Source organism: Psammomys obesus, unplaced genomic scaffold, assembly GCF_907164565.1.
Source record: "Psammomys obesus unplaced genomic scaffold, mPsaObe1.curated_primary_1811, whole genome shotgun sequence".
Classification (NCBI taxonomy): domain Eukaryota; kingdom Metazoa; phylum Chordata; class Mammalia; order Rodentia; family Muridae; genus Psammomys; species Psammomys obesus.
The window spans coordinates 24,079,712-24,098,119 of record NW_026596040.1 but is presented as its reverse complement, the minus strand read 5'-3'; the positions used below and the strand labels follow the sequence as shown (position 1 = coordinate 24,098,119).

Genomic DNA, 18,408 nt, shown 5'->3' with positions numbered 1-18,408 from the left:
AGTTTAGAATACACACAGAGAAGTCACGGATACTTAACATGTGAAGCTTCAGCAGAATCAGACAGCATACCATACGGTGGGTCATCTGAAGGAGGCGGTGGATGATGGAGTCTTGATCAAGTCCCACCTATGCCACACCCTAACTTTCAACACATGGGACAAAGTGCAATGGTTTGCAGATCTGCCTTAGGAAGTGCAGCTGCTCCCATGATTGTGTTTCAGGTGCAGGATGAGATGGTGAAGGACGATGAGGGGGTCCTGGACTGCAGCTCCAATCAGAACACAGCAGAGAGGAGGCGGAGCCTGTGGTATGCAACCCATTACCCAACAGATGAGAGAAAAGTAAGGCACTACAAATTCTTCAAGTCTGTGCTTTGTTGTTGGATGTGGGATTTAATGCTAGTGCTCAGCTCGCGCTGCTTCTGGCTTAAAGAAATAATTTGATTTAAGTGGCTACTTCCAGAACCCTCTGTCAGAGCCAGAGGGTTCCCACCGGATCCCAGAAGAGAACAATTTTATATATCCATCACTTGGACAGGAATCTTAAAAAAAATAAATAAATAAACCATGATTTTTTTAAAAAAAATTAAAATATTTAAAACAAAAATTAGTAAATAAACTGTTGGCACTGAGAGAGGATAGCTTCAGGGTGGACCACACTATGGCAGAGTTGGTACCTGTGATGAGTAGTTGATCGCAGTGGTAACTCCGTAACTGACCAGGAAGGCCCAGGGAAGGCCTGCGTGCAGTTATGTGCCTTTTATTTTTCAGGCTCTGGCAGGGCAAGTGTTGGCTCATGTAAGTCCTGCAGTGTGTAAGCTATACGTAATTTGTCACTACTGCCAGTCATCTTGAACTAATTCTGGCTGGTGCTGTACCGAATCAAGAGTCTCTTTGCAATGTTCGTGTCCTGGACGGAGCCAGCAAGTTACACCCAGCCTTTTAGAGAACCGAGGAGGCTGATACATTCAATGGCAAACGAGTTTCTTCAAGACACACAGCCCTGTTGTCAGCGTCACTGTCTTGTGCTGAGAGGGGGGCTGGGAAATGGGGGAGCTCCTGTGAGGAGGGACAGAACCGCGGGGCAGGTGGGATGCACCACAGGGTAGGTGGAGTGCTTCGTTGCACACGCGTGGTGCACGATGGGACAGGCATCATGCCTCAGATACCTGAGGGTTTCCCCTTGTTTCCCCAGGTGTTATCTTGCCCATTTCACCAGGCTGTAGTGACAGTTTAGTTCCACCACGTGCAAATTAAGTCCCATGGAGCTCAGAGGGTCCCAAGACCCTGTCAGTGAAGAAAAAGTTACAACTATTTCTGTTGAAATGTTGAAAATCTTTGCCTAATGGCTAAGAAGTCATGGTGCCGAGTGCAAAGCAAAGCCCATACCAGAATACATAGTAATGATTGCAGAGCCACCCCCCCATTTCCCACCACCCCACCACACCATCACCATCACCAACAACCACCACCACACCATGATCGCCACCACCACCCACTACCCCACCACAAACAACAACCACCACGAAACTCACCATAACCACCACCAACAACAACCATACCATCACCACCATCACCCACCAGCACACCACCACAACTGCCCCACCTTACCACCACCACCAAGGCTGGACACACACAGAAAACAAAATATAAGCCAGCTTCTCCTAAGAACATCCCCGATGAACCAGGGTGAACAGGATCCAAATAAAACGTGAGGATGATCCACGTCCTGGACATCGGTCCTGTAAGATTGCAGTGACCTCGGGACTTCTTACAGCCTGTGACACAGGATGACAGTATCACAGCACAAAACGCAGTTCAAGTGTTAGGGTCAGGCTGTTGAAATCTCCCTAGAGCAGCCTAAGTGTGCCGTGTTTGTAGGTTCCACAAGAGATGCAATCACACGCTTGGCCATCGCACCCGCTTAGACTCCTGGCTGACTTCCTCAGACCCATCTCTAGGCCTCCGAGCTCCACCCATGGCAAGAGCCCCTTGATGGTGGATTACGCTTGCTTTTTATACCATATTTCTGCAACACCCTTTCTACTTTCCGATCTTTGAGTTTAATGATCTTTGAGTTTCCACCGGGGACAGACCTTGAATTATGTTCCCTTTTAACATTCTGCACAGCAGAGCAGGACATCTGAATAGAATGTCGTATACAAATTCTGTCAAGGTCCTGATGAGAAACACGGAGTGTTCTAAAGTCACTGTAAGGCCAAAGCTCACTGTGTCCGCAAAGGTGTTTGTAATCTCATAGCTTATGATCACTTTGTATACATGAACATCAGAGTTGGGAAATGGTTCTGATAAGCACTGGCATCCAGTCCAATGGTCAGCTGTGTTTTTGCATGAGACTTCTAACATACTAGAATGCAGCTAGTTAGAGGCTGGGCTTATGTACAGAGAAGTGTACAGATGGAGTTGTACTTTAAACTGCTTCTAGCTCACCAATTAACACGCTGTCCCGCCTTGCTTTTTGCAGCTTTTATCCATGACCCAAGATGACTACAAACCATCTGATGTTAGTATATCCTTAGAATTGTCATTTATGCTTGTGTAAGTGACTCCAAGGTGACAAGTGGAGTTAGAACATTTGAGTGTGTTTGAATTATCAAGAAATTCTATAAATTCCCTGTAAATTCTTCAATTCTTCTTGCAGAAATTGTGTCAGCTTTATTACACTGAAAATTTGACTCATGGGATATGAGATTGAATATAACATACAAAACACATGTATACTTTGAAAAAGGCCCTGTTTGGTGCATTGTTCTTTTTGTGTGTATGTATGTATATGTGTACATGTGTGTACTTGTTTGTGAATGTGGGGAACACGTGTGTGTGTGTATATGTGTATGTGTGTGTGTGTGTGAGAGAGAGAGAGAGAGAGAGACAGAGAGAGAGAAAGAAAGAAAGAAAGAAAGAAAGAAAGAAAGAAAGAAAGAAAGAAAGAAAGAAAGAGAGAATGGAAGCCAGAGGACAGCCCTGGGTGCCATTCCTCAGGAAATGTCCCCTCCCTCCGCTGTATTTTAAGACAGTGTCTCTCACTAGCCTGGAACTCTCGTTAGTCTGTGGTGGCTGGCTGTGTCTGTCTCCCTAGCTGAGACTACAAGCCATGCCACCATGTCTGGCTCTCTTTGCATATGTGGTCAGAATCAAATTCAGGTCTTGGAAAGCAAGCACTTCACTGACTGAGTTGTCATCCCTAGCCCTATTGGTCTGTCTTGAAAACATTTTCATCTGAAGTTGTGCTGATTATTATATAAACGGAAAGTATTGCCTGAATGTATGTATATCTCAAGTACGTAATGCCAGGGAGATGGGAGGAAAAGAATAGCCAGGTATTTGCACTTAATGAACTGTAGCCCTGCAGTTGGGATGTCTTACCTGAGACCTGGAGAGCATTTGCTTAGTCCTGTGTAAAGCAAGTGGGGTCTGGATTAAGACCAGCGTGGACACCCAGCAAGGAATGAAGGACCTCATAGCCAGATAGCTGATGTGTGCAGTAGAGAGAGTGAACCTTGATCAGGAAGGGCACAGCCTTTCTCAGGAATTGTGTTTACAGCGAGGACAGCGACTGCCACATGATCTGTAGCGGGAGTGTGGCGAGATTGGGTATGCACGTTACTGTCGGAAGTCTGTGGAGACCGAATTTGGAGAGAGCGTGTGGACCCACCTTGATGAAAATACTTGGGGATGCATTAAACGGTTCAGCCTCCAGTCAGCTTTGCATCCTGTGTTGTGCATGATGTTTGGGAAGGAAGAGGACTGCCTGCGGGGAGGCCAGGCCGCAATCACCGCTGTTGCCTTTCCTGCTCCCTCGGCAGGGCCTGCTGGTGACGGTGAATGGCAACCCCGTGGACTATCACACCATCCACCCCAGTCTGCCCGTAGAGAATGGCCCCGCCAAGACTGACCTGTACACTACTCCGCAGTACCGGTGGGAGCCCTCGGAGGAGTCGTCAGGTACTGCCCCCCACCCCGGAAGTGAGCAGTCCTGCCTGCTGTGTAGTCCTGCCGGGCCTGGATGCAGACCAGGCTGACCTCAGACCTATAGCAGATCCCTTGCCTGAACCTCCCAAGTACTGGGATTGGTGAGCAGTTTCACCTGGCAGCCTGTTAACTTCTTCTAGCATTAAACCTTTGCGCATGTGTTTGTGTACGTATGTGTACGTAGATGTGTGTCTTATCTGGTTAATATTTTAAGAGTCTTTTTTTTAAAAAAGGATGCTTTTTGGAGTCCATTAAAAATAGGAAAAGGCAGGGTGATAGACAGCCTCGGAACATTGGCACGGGACCCACTAACAGACATTTTAAAGGTGCGGCACAGAGAAAGGGGACAGACGTTGCCTGAAGCAGCGAGAGGGAGGAAAGAGCAGAGAAAACAACTTTCCCTAAGCAACCACTACAGCAGAGGTCAGAGGCCACTTACAGAAGACTCCGTGGAGCTGGTTGCTTGGTGACCTCAGACGCTCTCTCTGGATAGCTCAGAACAAGTGTCACAGAACTACATGCTGAAGCCTGGGCAGTAGATACCGCTAGAATGCTATTCTAAATTTTAAGAAGAAAATGTATATCAGAACTACAAGTATTCAGTACGGGAGAAATCTGGTGAGAGCCAATGTCTGCCAGGGAATGCAAACTCAGGTTCCAGAAACATGTGGCAAATGCTAGAAAGGACCACACAGGAGAGTGGCCAACGCTGACAACTAGGCCTGTGAAGGTCTAGTCAGAGAAGTGACTATCATCTGCACTTTACACACACACACACACACACACACACACACACACACATGTACACACACATGCACAAGATACAAAGAGTAATTCTCAGGTCCATTTGATTTATCTTTCCATCTCTGAGCATGATGCATGAATTTGACCACAAACCACGGGCTCATCCACCTGTAACGTTGGAGAAATTAGAGATGCTGGACTTTTTCCCAAAAAGCCTGACTGCGGCCTATGGAGAAGAAACTTGTAATCACCATGAGTGGTTTGCCCTCCTCGTATGGTGCCAACTCTGTTCCTACTTATCAATATGCGTTTTTTTTTTATTTTAAGCAAGAAAGTCAAAAGAAACATCTGACTCTCACTGACACATATCAATATTCGGTCCTATAGTCTCTCTGGGTCAGATATCTGGAGTGACAAGGCTGGATCCTCTGGCTTGAGATCCAGTCAGATTCTGGTCATTCTATGGCTAAGGTTACCATCTGCTCTGGAAGCTTGCCTGAGGCAGAATCTTCTTTTAATCTCACTGGAGAGCTGTTAGGTGCCCTGAGACTCCAACTGATGGCCAGTCAGACACATTAGCTCCTGGCTAGCTCAATATCTCTACTGAGAAGTCACAACATGGTAGCTGGCTTCTCTCTAAAGCAAGAGAGCGGTTGGTTAAGAGAAGATGCCTGAGGTGAAAGCCACATTCCTTTTAAACCAGATATGGTTGGGCTGGGAGTGTAGCTCAGTAATACACATTTGCCTAGCTTACAATGAGTCATAGGTCCACTGGCCAGCACCAACAAAAACAAAAACAAAACCCCCAAAACAACAACAAAAAAACTAAAAACAAAACAAAAAAAATCCTAAATTTGGGAAGTGACAGTCCATCTCTTTAAGAGTATTCTGTTCAAGGGCAAGGTAGACAAAGTCATGAATACCTCAGGATGGAATCTCTGGAGACAATCTTGGAGGGATCCTGTGCACTCTTCAGTGGAGACTTTCTTCTCAGCATTCCTAGGCCATTAACCTCAGCAAGCAGAACTCCTTGCTTCTGTCCAGAGGCTGAATTCCTAAAGTGGAAGACTCTGCCCCAAATCACACATGTGATGGAGTGTGGAGGCTGCTGTTGTGACAGGTGTCAGCCACATGCACACTTAGTCATATAAGGTGTCTATCTACCCAGAAAAGAAAGACGAAGAAGAGAGCAGGAGGGAAGACTCAGAAGGGGAAGGGAGCCAGGAGGAAAAGAGGAGCGTGAGAATTCACGCCATGGTCGCAGTGTTCCAGTTCATCATGAAGCAGAGTTACATATGCGCCCTCATCGCCATGATGGTGAGTACTTGCAGCAGGCTCCAGAGCACAGGAGGTGCACGCCCCAAGCCTCTCAGCCAGGGAGCCAGACTGACTTTATGTAGCCCCAGCCATACCCAGAACACATTTCAAAGGATCTTTTTACAAAGCAATGCAGGATGAGAGAGTATGGAATTAGGCAGCATGTTTCCTGGAGTTAATGACACCCATGAGTCTGATTGGCAGGTTTTTCTGCCAGCTGTAATGGAGACAACACTTCTCAGTCTCTGAGAACTTAGTGGCAACAAGGAAAATGCATCACTGGTCTGAAGGATCTGACCCCTAATTTGTCCTTCTAGGCTGGAAACTGAGGCCGGCCTTTGTTAAGTTGCCCTCATTGTTCCGTATTCAGATGCCTAACATGCAGTTGCTCCCTGTAAAATTTCTAATTTCTATCATGTCAGATAGACATGAAGCTTGATCTCAACTTCTGACCCTCAAAATTCCCATTTCTCACCCAGCTACAGCCCACACTCATCATGACCATAACTAATCACCAGCTCCACATATTGGGAAAATAAATTTGCTTTAATAGTGCAAAGTAAGCTGGGGGTGGTGATGCATGCCTGTAATCCCAGCATTCAGGGAGGCAGAGGCAGGCGGATCTCTGTGAGTTCAAGGCCAGCCTGGTCTACAAAGGTCTACAAAGCGAGTCCAGGACAGCCAGGGCTACACAGAGAAACCCTGTCTTGAAAACAAAAACAAAAACAAAAACAAAAACAAAAACATTTTTTTCAAAAAATATTTTTTACTTTTTATTTCAAAGTAATATTTTGAGTAAAAGGCCTTTGACTCTTCCCTAAAGGAAGCACAGAGCCGACGTCATGTTCATCCCTCTCCACTTTCTTTCTCCCTTCCCTCACCACAGGCTGTTATCCACCCACAAGTCTCTCTTCATCTAAATACCACTACCTTTCTGTGTGCAGATAACTTGGGACTCCCCAGAGCCTGTTATACTGACCGCTGTCCTTTGTCCCGTGGCTCTGCAGGCCTGGAGCATCACCTACCACAGCTGGCTGACATTTGTGCTGTTGATTTGGTCATGCACACTGTGGATGATTCGCAACAGGAGGAAATATGCCATGATCAGCTCGCCTTTCATGGTTGTCTATGCAAATCTGCTGCTGGTGTTGCAATACATATGGAGCTTTGAGCTTCCAGAAATTAAGAAGGTCCCTGGATTTCTAGAAAAGAAAGAGCCAGGAGAACTTGCTTCAAAGGTAAATGAACGAGAAAACAGGAAAGAAAGAAAAGCAATAATGAGTGTAATCATAGCAAGCAAGTCTTCATGGAAGTAGCCCCTGAATGACTTTGAAATAGAAATGTCACAGATCTAGAAACACACTAACTCACTTGGACACCTATCCTAGTATTTAGAACTGAGGAATGACCCCAAGGAGTTTACCATCTCACCATTGTGCAACATCTCTGGCCTTTGTGTTTTGTTTTGTTTTTATTTTTATTTATTTATTTATTTATTTTTAATTTTGTGACTGAGTTCTACCATTGCCAAGTTTAGGCTGAACTCACTTCGGAGCCCAAGCAGGACTTGAATTTAGAATCCTGCTTCAGCCTCCCAGAGAGCGGGGATCAAAAGCCCATCAAGTCTGGCACAGTCAACATGCCTGATACCGTGCTTTTGGTTTGCCTTAGAAACCACAGCCTCTCTACTCAAAAAGAAAAAAATATCATAGAATGCATGTTTTTGTAAGTTGAAATGTAGTAGTCATTAGATATGATCTATGTAACTTAGTATTTCCTAAGTGAGTTTATTAGTAAACCCTTTACAGCATCAATTGTATTACTTTAAGTTCTTCCTGTATCAGTAATTAGATGTAGAAATGGGATTATGCGATGTGAAATAGGAAGTGCAGCATAAAATACATATTGGAACTGTAGAGTTGTTTTGACAGGTTAACAGCTTGTAAATCAGCTTCTTTGCACGTGCCGTTACAGGTAACAATTTACTGTGGGCAAAACCTTTCCTAATCTATTCTAAAAGCATTTTTAGCAGCACAAATTATGACACCTGCTTTTTTTTAATTTCTTCCGTTTTATCTTATCTTCACCTGAGGCAAGAACCTGCAATCATTTCATTTCATCGCCTATTTATTTTCTTGAACCATTTTAATGGCTTTGATTTCAGAAGATTAAAATGACAACTTTCTTTCTGTTTTATGAACAAAGTCCAAACATGCATTCTCTACATGTTGAAGACATTAAGACAACAACAACAACAAAATCAGCACATATTTTGAATGAACCTTCAATTGTTTTTCTTCACTAGACACACAGGAAACTTCATATCTCAAAACAAACAAACACCCACAATCATATAAGGTGAAAGAATCTCTTTCTTGAAGGCACGATTTACAGGTGTCTGGGCATCCCCCATCCTCATGGCTGATACACTTGGGACATTTACTTAGTGAGTAGACTAAGCAGAAGATGGGTCCTCAGAGCAGACTTTTTGAATTGGTGTTAAAATGTGAATGTTGATGACCTCTATGTAATGGACCATGAAAATCTCATTCGTTAGAGCAGCTCCAAGGCCTTTCCCACCACGGCTCATCTGCCCAGATGTGCCCTCTTATGAACTCCTCATAGTGCTGCCACTCACAGGTTACCTCTATTAGACAACACAACTGTCCAATCTTTTTGTATAGGATAAAATTCAAACTCCACCTTTTCAGTTACTGTGGCTTGACCTAGAACAGCAGAGAGATATTGGAAAAAAAAAAGTTCTTTAGAAATAAATTCATGACCTTTTTGAAACATATTGTTGGAGCCAAAGGTCTCCTTCTAGATAATTCTGGGCTCACAAAATCTCCAACATAATGAGATGACAACACATGCATACCAAGTCAGGAGGCACAGGTCTGTTGTCCTACCAGTTTAGGAGGCTGAGGCACATGGATCTCAGATTCAAAGTCTTCTGGGGCTACAGAATAAGTTCAAAGTCAGTTTGAGCACCTTGGTGAGACCTTGCCTCAAAATAAAAATTGATGACAGAGTTGAGTATAGGTCAAAGGTAGGGGGCATATCAGCCTTGGGTTCAATCATCAGTTCTGCTGAGTAGCTAAGCAAGTGCATAAATAAATAAATAAATAAATAAATAAATAAATAAATAAATAAATAAATGTTACTTACAAACAACATATCACCTAGAGAATACCTTGGAGTTAGCATGACACAAAATGAGGAAGAAAAGAATGTGGCTTTTGACCTCAAAAAGATGTACCCCTCAGAACAGTAGGATGAAGCACTCTGGAGTATTGTCAAAGTCTGGCTCTTGCTCCTAGCCAATCTCAAATTATTTCCTTCAGGAAAGGCCCCATATGCTCCTAGTTATTTCTAACCTCTGACTGCATGTTAATGAAACAAGTTTTCTCAGTTTTCGGCTATGGTTCATTTAGTATAGACTTCCAGTTCTTGTTTTCGCTCATCTCTACATGCTTACCAGGATTTATTAGTACTGATTTCGGTTGAAAGCAAAAGATAATTGGCATAGATGACTTTGGAAGTGAGTGAATAATGCAAGAAGAAACCAACTCATTCTTAGCTTTTAAATTTTTTTTTCATTTCTTTGATAAATATTTACCAAAAAAACTTTTCTGAACCACAAGGTATCATATCACATCCACTAAGAAGGTCAGAATCAACAAAGACCAGTGTTACTGAGCTGTAGAGACACTGGTGCCGTCACACAGTGCTGGTGGGAAATTGCTCCAGCAACTTTGGGAAATATACAAGAGTCAGTTTCTCCAAATGTCAGACACACAACACAAGATGAGCTGTACCAGTTGTAAGTTTACATAACAATCCAAGACAGGTGAAAACACAGAGACATGGGAAAACTTATATGAATGTCAGTAGTAATATTATTCATTATAGCCAAGAAGGCAATTTAAATGCTCTCAACTGATGCGTACATGAGCAAATGCTTGCATCTTTATAAAATGAGATACTGTTCCCTAATAGAAAAGCAAACAGGAATGAAGTGCTAGGTACATACTATACTGTGATGAAGCCTTAAAAATATTAAGTAAATAAGTCATTGACAAAAGAGTAGGTACTGTATAATTCTCTCTACTTAAAATGTCCACATTATGTTGATAAGTACAGACAAAAAGTAAATTAGTCATTGGCTAGAACTAATATTTATATTTTATATATATATATATATATGTATGTATAAAGGTGTGACAGAAATTGTGCTGCTTTGTGGGGCAATGGAAACATGTAAAAACAAATTGCAGCAATAGTTGCGCAGCCCTGAAAGCTGGCTAAAGCCAACTACGTAACACTTGGATATTCTTGGCCTCTAATCCAGAGCCTCACGAACACTGAGAATCCAGTTTACCACTGATCTCTATCCCTTCTCCGTATTTCAATACCTCTATTACCAAAAGGAAGAAATGTCCTACTATGTACTATATTCTCTAGAGAAATGAACTCCTTGAATCAGGAGTTTCTCCCAGCCCCAAGAGAAGGTCATCAGAGACTTGTAGGAGCTCGGAATTCTTTCTTAGCCATTGCAAGATGAACATGAAGAACTTGCTGGTATATTTTCTGGGATGAAAAATTCTTTCTCCTACCTGTGTGATTCTTCAAAATAAGGAATACTTAAGAGTCAGAGAGCTGTTATACAAGACACACTGAACTCTATCGGGGCTTGACTGTCAAGAGGAAGTCAGTCCAATGGCTGAACTTGGTTTTCTGTTCAATAGAAATTGCTTATCCTCCTGAGGCCTTTGACAGTGCTACACATAATCATAGTACATGGTGATGCTTACATGCGAAGGGCTTGCTAAATAGAAAGACATGTATACTGTGCTCCCACAACCACGGGGAGAAAGCACCTCACATGCTTACTGATCCTGTCTCATCTACTCGACTTTCAGATTCTCTTCACCATCACCTTTTGGCTGCTCCTGAGGCAGCACCTCACAGAGCAAAAGGCTCTTCAGGAAAAAGAAGCACTTCTGTCTGAAGTCAAAATTGGAAGTCAAGAACTTGAAGAAAAGGGTACGTATGGGGGACTGCAGTGATGGCTTGGTGGTTAAGAGCTCTGGCTGCTCTTCTGTAGGCCGATTTTTAGCACCACGTGGTTGCTCACAGCTGTCTGTAACTCCACCTCCAAGGAATCTGATGCCATTCTAGCCTCTGCAGACAGCACGTAACCTCTAGAGTACACACATGAATCCAGAGGGAACTTTTAAAAAAATGTATTAACTTTCAGAAAGGTGATTCCCAGTGGAAGACAACACTAACTGCAGGAGAAAATTTCTGTAAAGGCATACTTCTAGTGAGAATCGGAACCAATGAATTAACTCAAACCTTTTACATTTAAATTCTTGGCTTTTTCAAAATAGAAAAGAAAAGGAGATGGGGAAGGGAAGAAGGAAAGAAGGGAGAGAGGGAGCAAGGGTGTCATGGTGATTTATTAACGTGTCTTTAGCTTTAGTCTTTCTGTATAGATAAAGGAAAAATTGCTCACAAACTCCCTAGGCGGATGAATAAGTATGTTCGTTGTTTATAGAATGGATTAGATGGTATTGAAGAAGTATGGGAAAACTGGGCGATTTGTTGTGAGGCTCAGTGATGAAGAGTGCGTGGTGCTGACAGGGACAACCTGACTTCAGTACAGCTCATAACTGTCTGTCACTCCAGCGCCAGGAGATCTCCTGCCCTCTTCTGGCCTCTGCTAGCAACTGCATTCATGCACACATACCATCCTCTCTCTGTCAAACACACACACACACACACACACACACACACACACACACACACACACAAAATAACTAAACTTTGTAGCACCATATGAAAGGTAAGCACCGGGACAGGATAGCTGGGCTGGCAACCGTAAGGCAGTAAATGATGAAAACGCTCATCTGCTAATACTGTTTGTTTAGTTCTTATTAAGCCTAGCCATTGATTCTTGTTTCAGCAACAATAGTCTATACGGTTTAAAGCGTGTCTATCTGAGCTTGAATATCTATTCCACACAATGATTTACTATTCAATATTAACCCAGAATGGTTAATTTGGCATAAACAGTCTAACCCCAGTTCAGTTTTACTCTCCTTGCTCTGAGAATCTACTGGCTTCTTGAATAAATTATTCAAATTTAGCTAGCTTCAGAAAGACAATGCAGGTGACTTTGACAATATTTTAAATGACATGTTGCTTTGAGTCTCATTCTTATACTGCCCAGGTCGTCTAGAACCATGAAACAAATTAGAACTGGAGATGACACCAGAGTTTGATTTTGGCTATGGTTGCACCTTTAACTTTATATTGTCTGACTCTCAACACTGACAATGTAAGAAGTATTACAGAGAGATCAGCATAAAACATTCCTGTGTATACTCTGTGTTAGGAAAGTTATAAAAAACCATCAATTCGTTGTCAGTGTTGCCTTATCTTTTAGAGCCATCTAAAACTTATGTAATAACTCAGAAAACAAACTGTTCCATGTCCACATAAGTCGCCCACAACCAAAGCATGGCTTAGTCGAGAGTAATGACATGGCCTTCTGTTTTGAAGATGAGGAGCTCCATGATGTACAAGTGGAAGGAGAGCCCATAGAGAAGGAAGAGGAAGAGGAGGATATAAAGGAGGAAAGGCATGCGATGAAGAAGGAAGAAGAAGTGGAGGAAGATGATGACCAGGACATCATGAAGGTGCTGGGCAATCTTGTGGTGGCCCTTTTCATCAAGTACTGGATCTATGTCTGCGGAGGCATGTTCTTCTTCGTCAGCTTTGAGGGGAAAATCGTCATGTACAAAATCATCTACATGGTGCTGTTCCTGTTCTGTGTGGCCTTGTACCAGGTGGGTAAACATGTGCCAAGTTGTGAGTTCTCACACGTGACCCAGGAGTAGAGATGAGTTCTCTCCAGAAAGACAGGCATGTTCTAGAAAATGGTTGATGACGCTCAGGATCCTAAAGTCAAGAACGCGTTCTCTCTCTCTCTCCCCCCTCTCTCTGTCTCTTCAAATTTTCTATTGGGTTAATTTTCATAGCCTCTATCCCATAGCAATATATTTAAAGTAATCTTTTAGGGGATTAAGTATATCAATCCTTTATTCTATAGCTGGTAGTTCAAAGCCTTGAATTATATTAATAAACTGAATTGTAAAGAACTAGCAAACACACACACACACACACACACACACACACACACACACACACCAGTATTTAAAAGGCCCAAAGTCTATACATCTCAATGAACTTCTCTTCAGTTAAAACAACCATTCTGAAGCCATGGAGCTTCACATTAGATGTTACACATCCACTATCAAGAATGTCTTAGGCTCTTAAAAAAATTCAAAACCATGACAGTTGAAACTAGAACTATTTTACACATTTATTTTAGATTCTTTAAAATTAGAGATAAAATTCATAAGTTTTCCAAACTGCTTTGATTAAAAAAAAACAATCTTTGTAATTAGATCATATTTTAACATTTAATAATTTAAGAGCAATGTAAAGATAATCTTAAATAATTGAGAATTCTTCAGTTTGCTCATATTGCAGGCTTTGGAATCAGAAAACTGCGTTTTTGAGTGTGAGCGAGTGAGTGTGTGTGTGTAATACAGAAAGAGCTTTGGTACCATAAACTAATGACATTAAAATGAGTTAGCCTCCCCACACACTTAGTTGAACTGATGTTCAAAGGGAGTCCAACAACACATCCTAGAGTAACAGTAAAATATTCCTTTTTGGCCTCTGTCAGAAAACCTAAAACTATGACAATACCAAGAGTTCATTGCATGTGAAATGCAATGAGGGTTTGACAGTGTTCTCAGCAGAAACTGATGAACTCTTGAATGCCTCTAAGGTATGAGAGATGTCCTCTACTGACTATTGTACAGTTTTGCTCACTGAGCACAATATTGAATTTTTGAAATGGGTGAAGTTTCCTGTAAACAGTGAAAAACATGATGGACCATTGACACAATGAAACTCCAAAAAGAACCTTAGAAACCTAAGACTAAAAAAAAAAAAAAAAAAAATAGACTCCATTTTAAAGGTTCCCCTATATATGTAGTGCCTGGTTTTATTAAGCCAAATACCTATATGAGCCATTTTTTCCCCAACCATTTTTTTCATTTTCTTGTTCCATTTGCCCTTCCATGTCTGACACGCAGGTGCACTACGAGTGGTGGAGGAAAATTCTGAAATACTTCTGGATGTCGGTGGTCATTTACACGATGTTGGTGCTCATCTTCATATACACCTACCAGTTTGAAAACTTCCCAGGCCTGTGGCAAAATATGACCGGCTTAAAGAAAGAGAAGTAAGTGCTTTGTGCCTGGGATGGGGTGGCAAGAAGACGGAACATGTTGAAAGTCCCGATGTGGTTCCCGCAAACTTTGTGGACAGTTTTAATAAGGCGTGCTGCTATGGGTATCTATAAGGCCCTCAAAGGCAAGTTAGAGAGCCCCGTTCCCCTCTGTCAAACTCTGACTGTGAAATGTAGTGGGGTTTCAATGAAAACCAAAAGGACAGGTGAAGCCCAGGTGCCAAAAAACAAACAAGAAACTTAGGTTAAAAAAAAAAGTGAAATTTTGAGTCTAGGATGAGCATCCTAAGCAGAAAGAACAGAAGACATAAAGGCCCCTAAGGCAAGATGGAGCTTGTCTTGGGATCATGAGAACTGAAAGGAAGCTCACCTTCTGGGAGGATGGGAAAAGACAGCAAGACAGGTAGGATAGCACAACAAATGCCCCAGACATGACACAGCAAGAAGTTTGAGTTTATTCCTGCAATTTTCTTCAAATCTTGGAGGCTCCTGGAGCAGCTAAGGAAATATGATTTACGAGGAACAGAAACAAAGTCATGTCACATGCATGGAGGAGCAGCTTTCCTGTGAGAAATGGCGGGTTCTTCCTCAGACCAAGTAGAGGGTAGAGCCAGATAATGGCTGTGTGTGTTGGGTGGAGAGAATTGTCCAGAGGCACTCAGGAGGTGAAACAGTATGCATGAGTGTGATGGGAACAAATGGGGATACTTCCTGATGTCTAAACTTTGCACAAGACAGATGTATACATCATCCGATGGTCCATAAGAGGCCAGAGTGGAGAACAGCTTTGCCAAGGAAGAGGGAAGCCCAGGCCACTGCTGAGTCTGAAGTCCTGGTGGAGCAGCTTCCCGGTAGAAGTGTGGCTCTGTTTGCTCATGAAATCATGGTGCTGTTAGTAGCCGTTTGGCAACAAAAAGGCAGATGCCTTCATATGGAAAGTGATGAGACTGATCAAGAAGGATGTGAGCAAAGAGAGCTCAAACTGAATCTAACGACATTAGAGTCTAAACGGTGCACAGGAGGAAGAGGCCAAAGAGAAGACCTGAGATGTGTGATTCACTAACCTCAACATGATTAGAAGAGGACTGGTCCTGGAGTGAAACAAAGACAGAGGGGTAGCTGCTGCTTTCTGCTGCAAGGAGTTGTTACTGACTGCTGTGAAGTCAGGCCAGTTGGATTGACAGGAACAGTGGGGAGAGAGAGAGATGAGGGTTAGAGGCTAAGAGAATGCCTGTCGTGGCTTGTGAGGGGGAGGATAGTCTGTAGTGCCCAAAAGCTTCTTGCTTTTGTTCTGTCTTTTTGGCAGGCTTGAGGATCTCGGCCTGAAGCAGTTTACCGTGGCTGAGCTGTTCACACGCATATTCATCCCCACTTCCTTTCTGCTGGTGTGCATCCTACACCTCCACTACTTCCATGACCGGTTCCTGGAACTCACAGACCTCAAGTCCATCCCCAGCAAAGAAGACAACACCATCTACAGGTAAGCAAACCAAAGAAGCCTCTCCTGTCTCCTGGGAGTCGGCCTGGTACCCTGCCTCAGCTGGAAGCCAAGTCCAGCACTCTAACTTAGACTTTTAACCTTGACCTTGAACTGCTCATTGATTGGCTATGTGTGTGAGAGAGACAGTCCCAGGCAACAGAGCCATTCGATTGCCCAGCACTGATCCTCATGCATACTTTCCCCCATGCAGATAGGGTGGACAACCCAAACTCTCTGATGTCACTTCCTACTTCCTTTAATGATAATCAATGCTTGAAAATGACTTGCGGTTAGAACTAAAGGAATTCCATAGACAAATCATAAGAGGGAATTTACCCTCAGTGACACTTGTCAATTATTGGAAAATATCATGGATTGATTGATTGCTGTGATGCCTATGGCTAAAAGTATTTAGTATTAAATTGTGACAATACACATGCTGGATTTAACTATGGACACTCGGCAATTTTTCCAAAGTTATATTCAAAGAATTTAGAAACATATTTTAAGCTTGGCCTGGTGACACATGTGACACATGCCTATAATTTCATCACTTGGGAAGCTGGCAAAGGAGGGTGTGTAACCACCAAGGCCAACCTAGACTACAAAGTGAATTAAAAACAATAAATAAATAAGCAAACAAAAACAGAGAGAGAGATCGAGAGAGGAAGGAGGATAATAGAAAGATATTTTTGTCTGTGAAATTTAACTGTTAATCATTGCCAATGGTGTCTTACATTTTATGTTATTTGTTCCTAAAGCTCTTTCTTCCTTTAATATGTAATTTTTTCTCTTTAAAATTTCTTCCTGTTTGTAGAAACTGTCACTATTATTCTCATTGCCATGTGTCTGGGTTTTCTGATATATAATCAAATAAGATATAATTTGTAAAGAAGAGTATTTTCAGGACCATAGTTTTACTGAAGACAAAAAGCTTAATAAAGGTGTTATCACACTAATCACCGGTGTTGGCTAGTTTTATGTCAATTTAACACAAGCTAGAATCACCAGATAGCAGGGAGCTTCAATTGAGAAAATGCCTCCAGAAGATCCACCTGTGATAAGCCTGTCTGGCATTTTCTTAATTAATTGAAGGGGGAGGCCCGAGACCATTGTGGGTGGGGCCATCACTGGGCTGGTGGTCCTGGGTTCTATGAGAAAGCAGGCTGAGCAAGCCACAGGGGGCAAGCCAGTAAGCAGCACCCCTCTATGGCGTCTGCATCAGCTCCTGCCTCCAGGTTTCTAACTTGCTTGAGTTTCTGCCCACACTGTTTTTAATGGTAAAAACTCTTATATGAAACCGTGAGTGAAATAAACCCTTTCCTCCTCAACTTGCTTTGGGTGGATGTGTTTCATCACGGCAATAGACGCCACCTAAAAATGATTTAGACTGAGTATGTATGTGAGACCTGAATTAAGCAGAGAGTTCCCTTGAAGCACACGCACTGCCGTGCTGTCTATGAAGGCCTTGGGAAGAGTTGGTGCACATGACGCGTATATATGCTGTTTTCTTTCTACAGCAGCACAACATCCACTTGCCAATTCTGTAAGAGACCGAAATGACCCCCTCAACATCGCTGCCCCCTTTATTCCTGCTCGTGGCTCAGCCCCAAGCATTCCCTTAGCAGTGACTTTTCCAAGAAAAGGGGAAAGTGTTGAAGAATTATACGGGCTTTCACTTTCAGATCTGAGAAAGCAGTTTTTGAGAACTGTTTTAGGGAAATTAAACAACTTCGGTGTCATGAGGTTTTTGGTAAGAGTGTTCTATAGAAGTCACAAAATTCAGCTATTTGGCATATACACCATCTTTCTAAAATTCTCTCATTTTTTTTTCCTCACTGATAATTTTCACCTCACTGTCATATTTTTGTCCCAAGTCCTAATAGGTGATGGCATTAAGATCCATATGATGAAGGAATAAATATCTTCAGTGGGACCAACTTTCCTGCTTGCTTACCTTTTCACAGTTCTTTGCGCTCAGGTGTTTTATGAGAACTGGTTGCAAAAGGACAGTAATGGACTCATTGAGGCTTTAGGTTTATTTCAGAACTGTGGTTTCATATCTTGTACAACACTGGTATGTGTGTAAGCATGTACATACGTAAATATCACATATATTTGAAGTAGAATTTATTGTATTTAAACTTACAGAAGTTATACTTACAGTTACGAAAATAATTTGTCATACATAAGAAAAATTATTATGATTTCTCAGTAAGCAATTTCAGAAATATAATTTGACTTACTAACTGATAATATATAACAGAACAATAATTCAAGTTACATAATAATTTTCTGCAAACCCTTTTAATTACTGTGATAAAATTATAAGTTATCTATGATTCATGTTAGAAAATATCTTTTAACTTCAGGTTTAAAGAAAATATGTTCACTATGGTGTACTTAGATTTTCTTTTTAATCCAAAAAAGGAGTAAAAGTTAATCTTCAGACTCTAATTGTCTTTGGTAATGTGTGTCTTCTAAATTCAGCATCACTGCTTTGTAATAAAGTACTTGAGACAGGAAGGAGGAGACTGAAGGGGCC

The 18,408-nt window shown here is 42.2% G+C and overlaps 1 protein-coding gene across 3 annotated transcripts in view; it reads left to right on the top strand.

Annotated features, from left to right (window-relative positions):
- Positions 1 to 18,408, top strand: part of Piezo2 (piezo type mechanosensitive ion channel component 2) — a 348,488-nt gene that overhangs the window by 250,363 nt on the left and 79,717 nt on the right. For all 3 annotated transcript variants that reach the window (XM_055622927.1, XM_055622925.1, XM_055622924.1), the window contains exons 9-17: positions 223 to 342; positions 2,486 to 2,524; positions 3,828 to 3,966; positions 5,906 to 6,054; positions 7,062 to 7,292; positions 10,977 to 11,100; positions 12,622 to 12,908; positions 14,229 to 14,377; positions 15,690 to 15,863. In XM_055622927.1, coding sequence (XP_055478902.1) covers positions 223 to 342; positions 2,486 to 2,524; positions 3,828 to 3,966; positions 5,906 to 6,054; positions 7,062 to 7,292; positions 10,977 to 11,100; positions 12,622 to 12,908; positions 14,229 to 14,377; positions 15,690 to 15,863 — 1,412 coding nt within the window. The remainder of the gene's footprint in view (positions 1 to 222; positions 343 to 2,485; positions 2,525 to 3,827; positions 3,967 to 5,905; positions 6,055 to 7,061; positions 7,293 to 10,976; positions 11,101 to 12,621; positions 12,909 to 14,228; positions 14,378 to 15,689; positions 15,864 to 18,408) is intronic.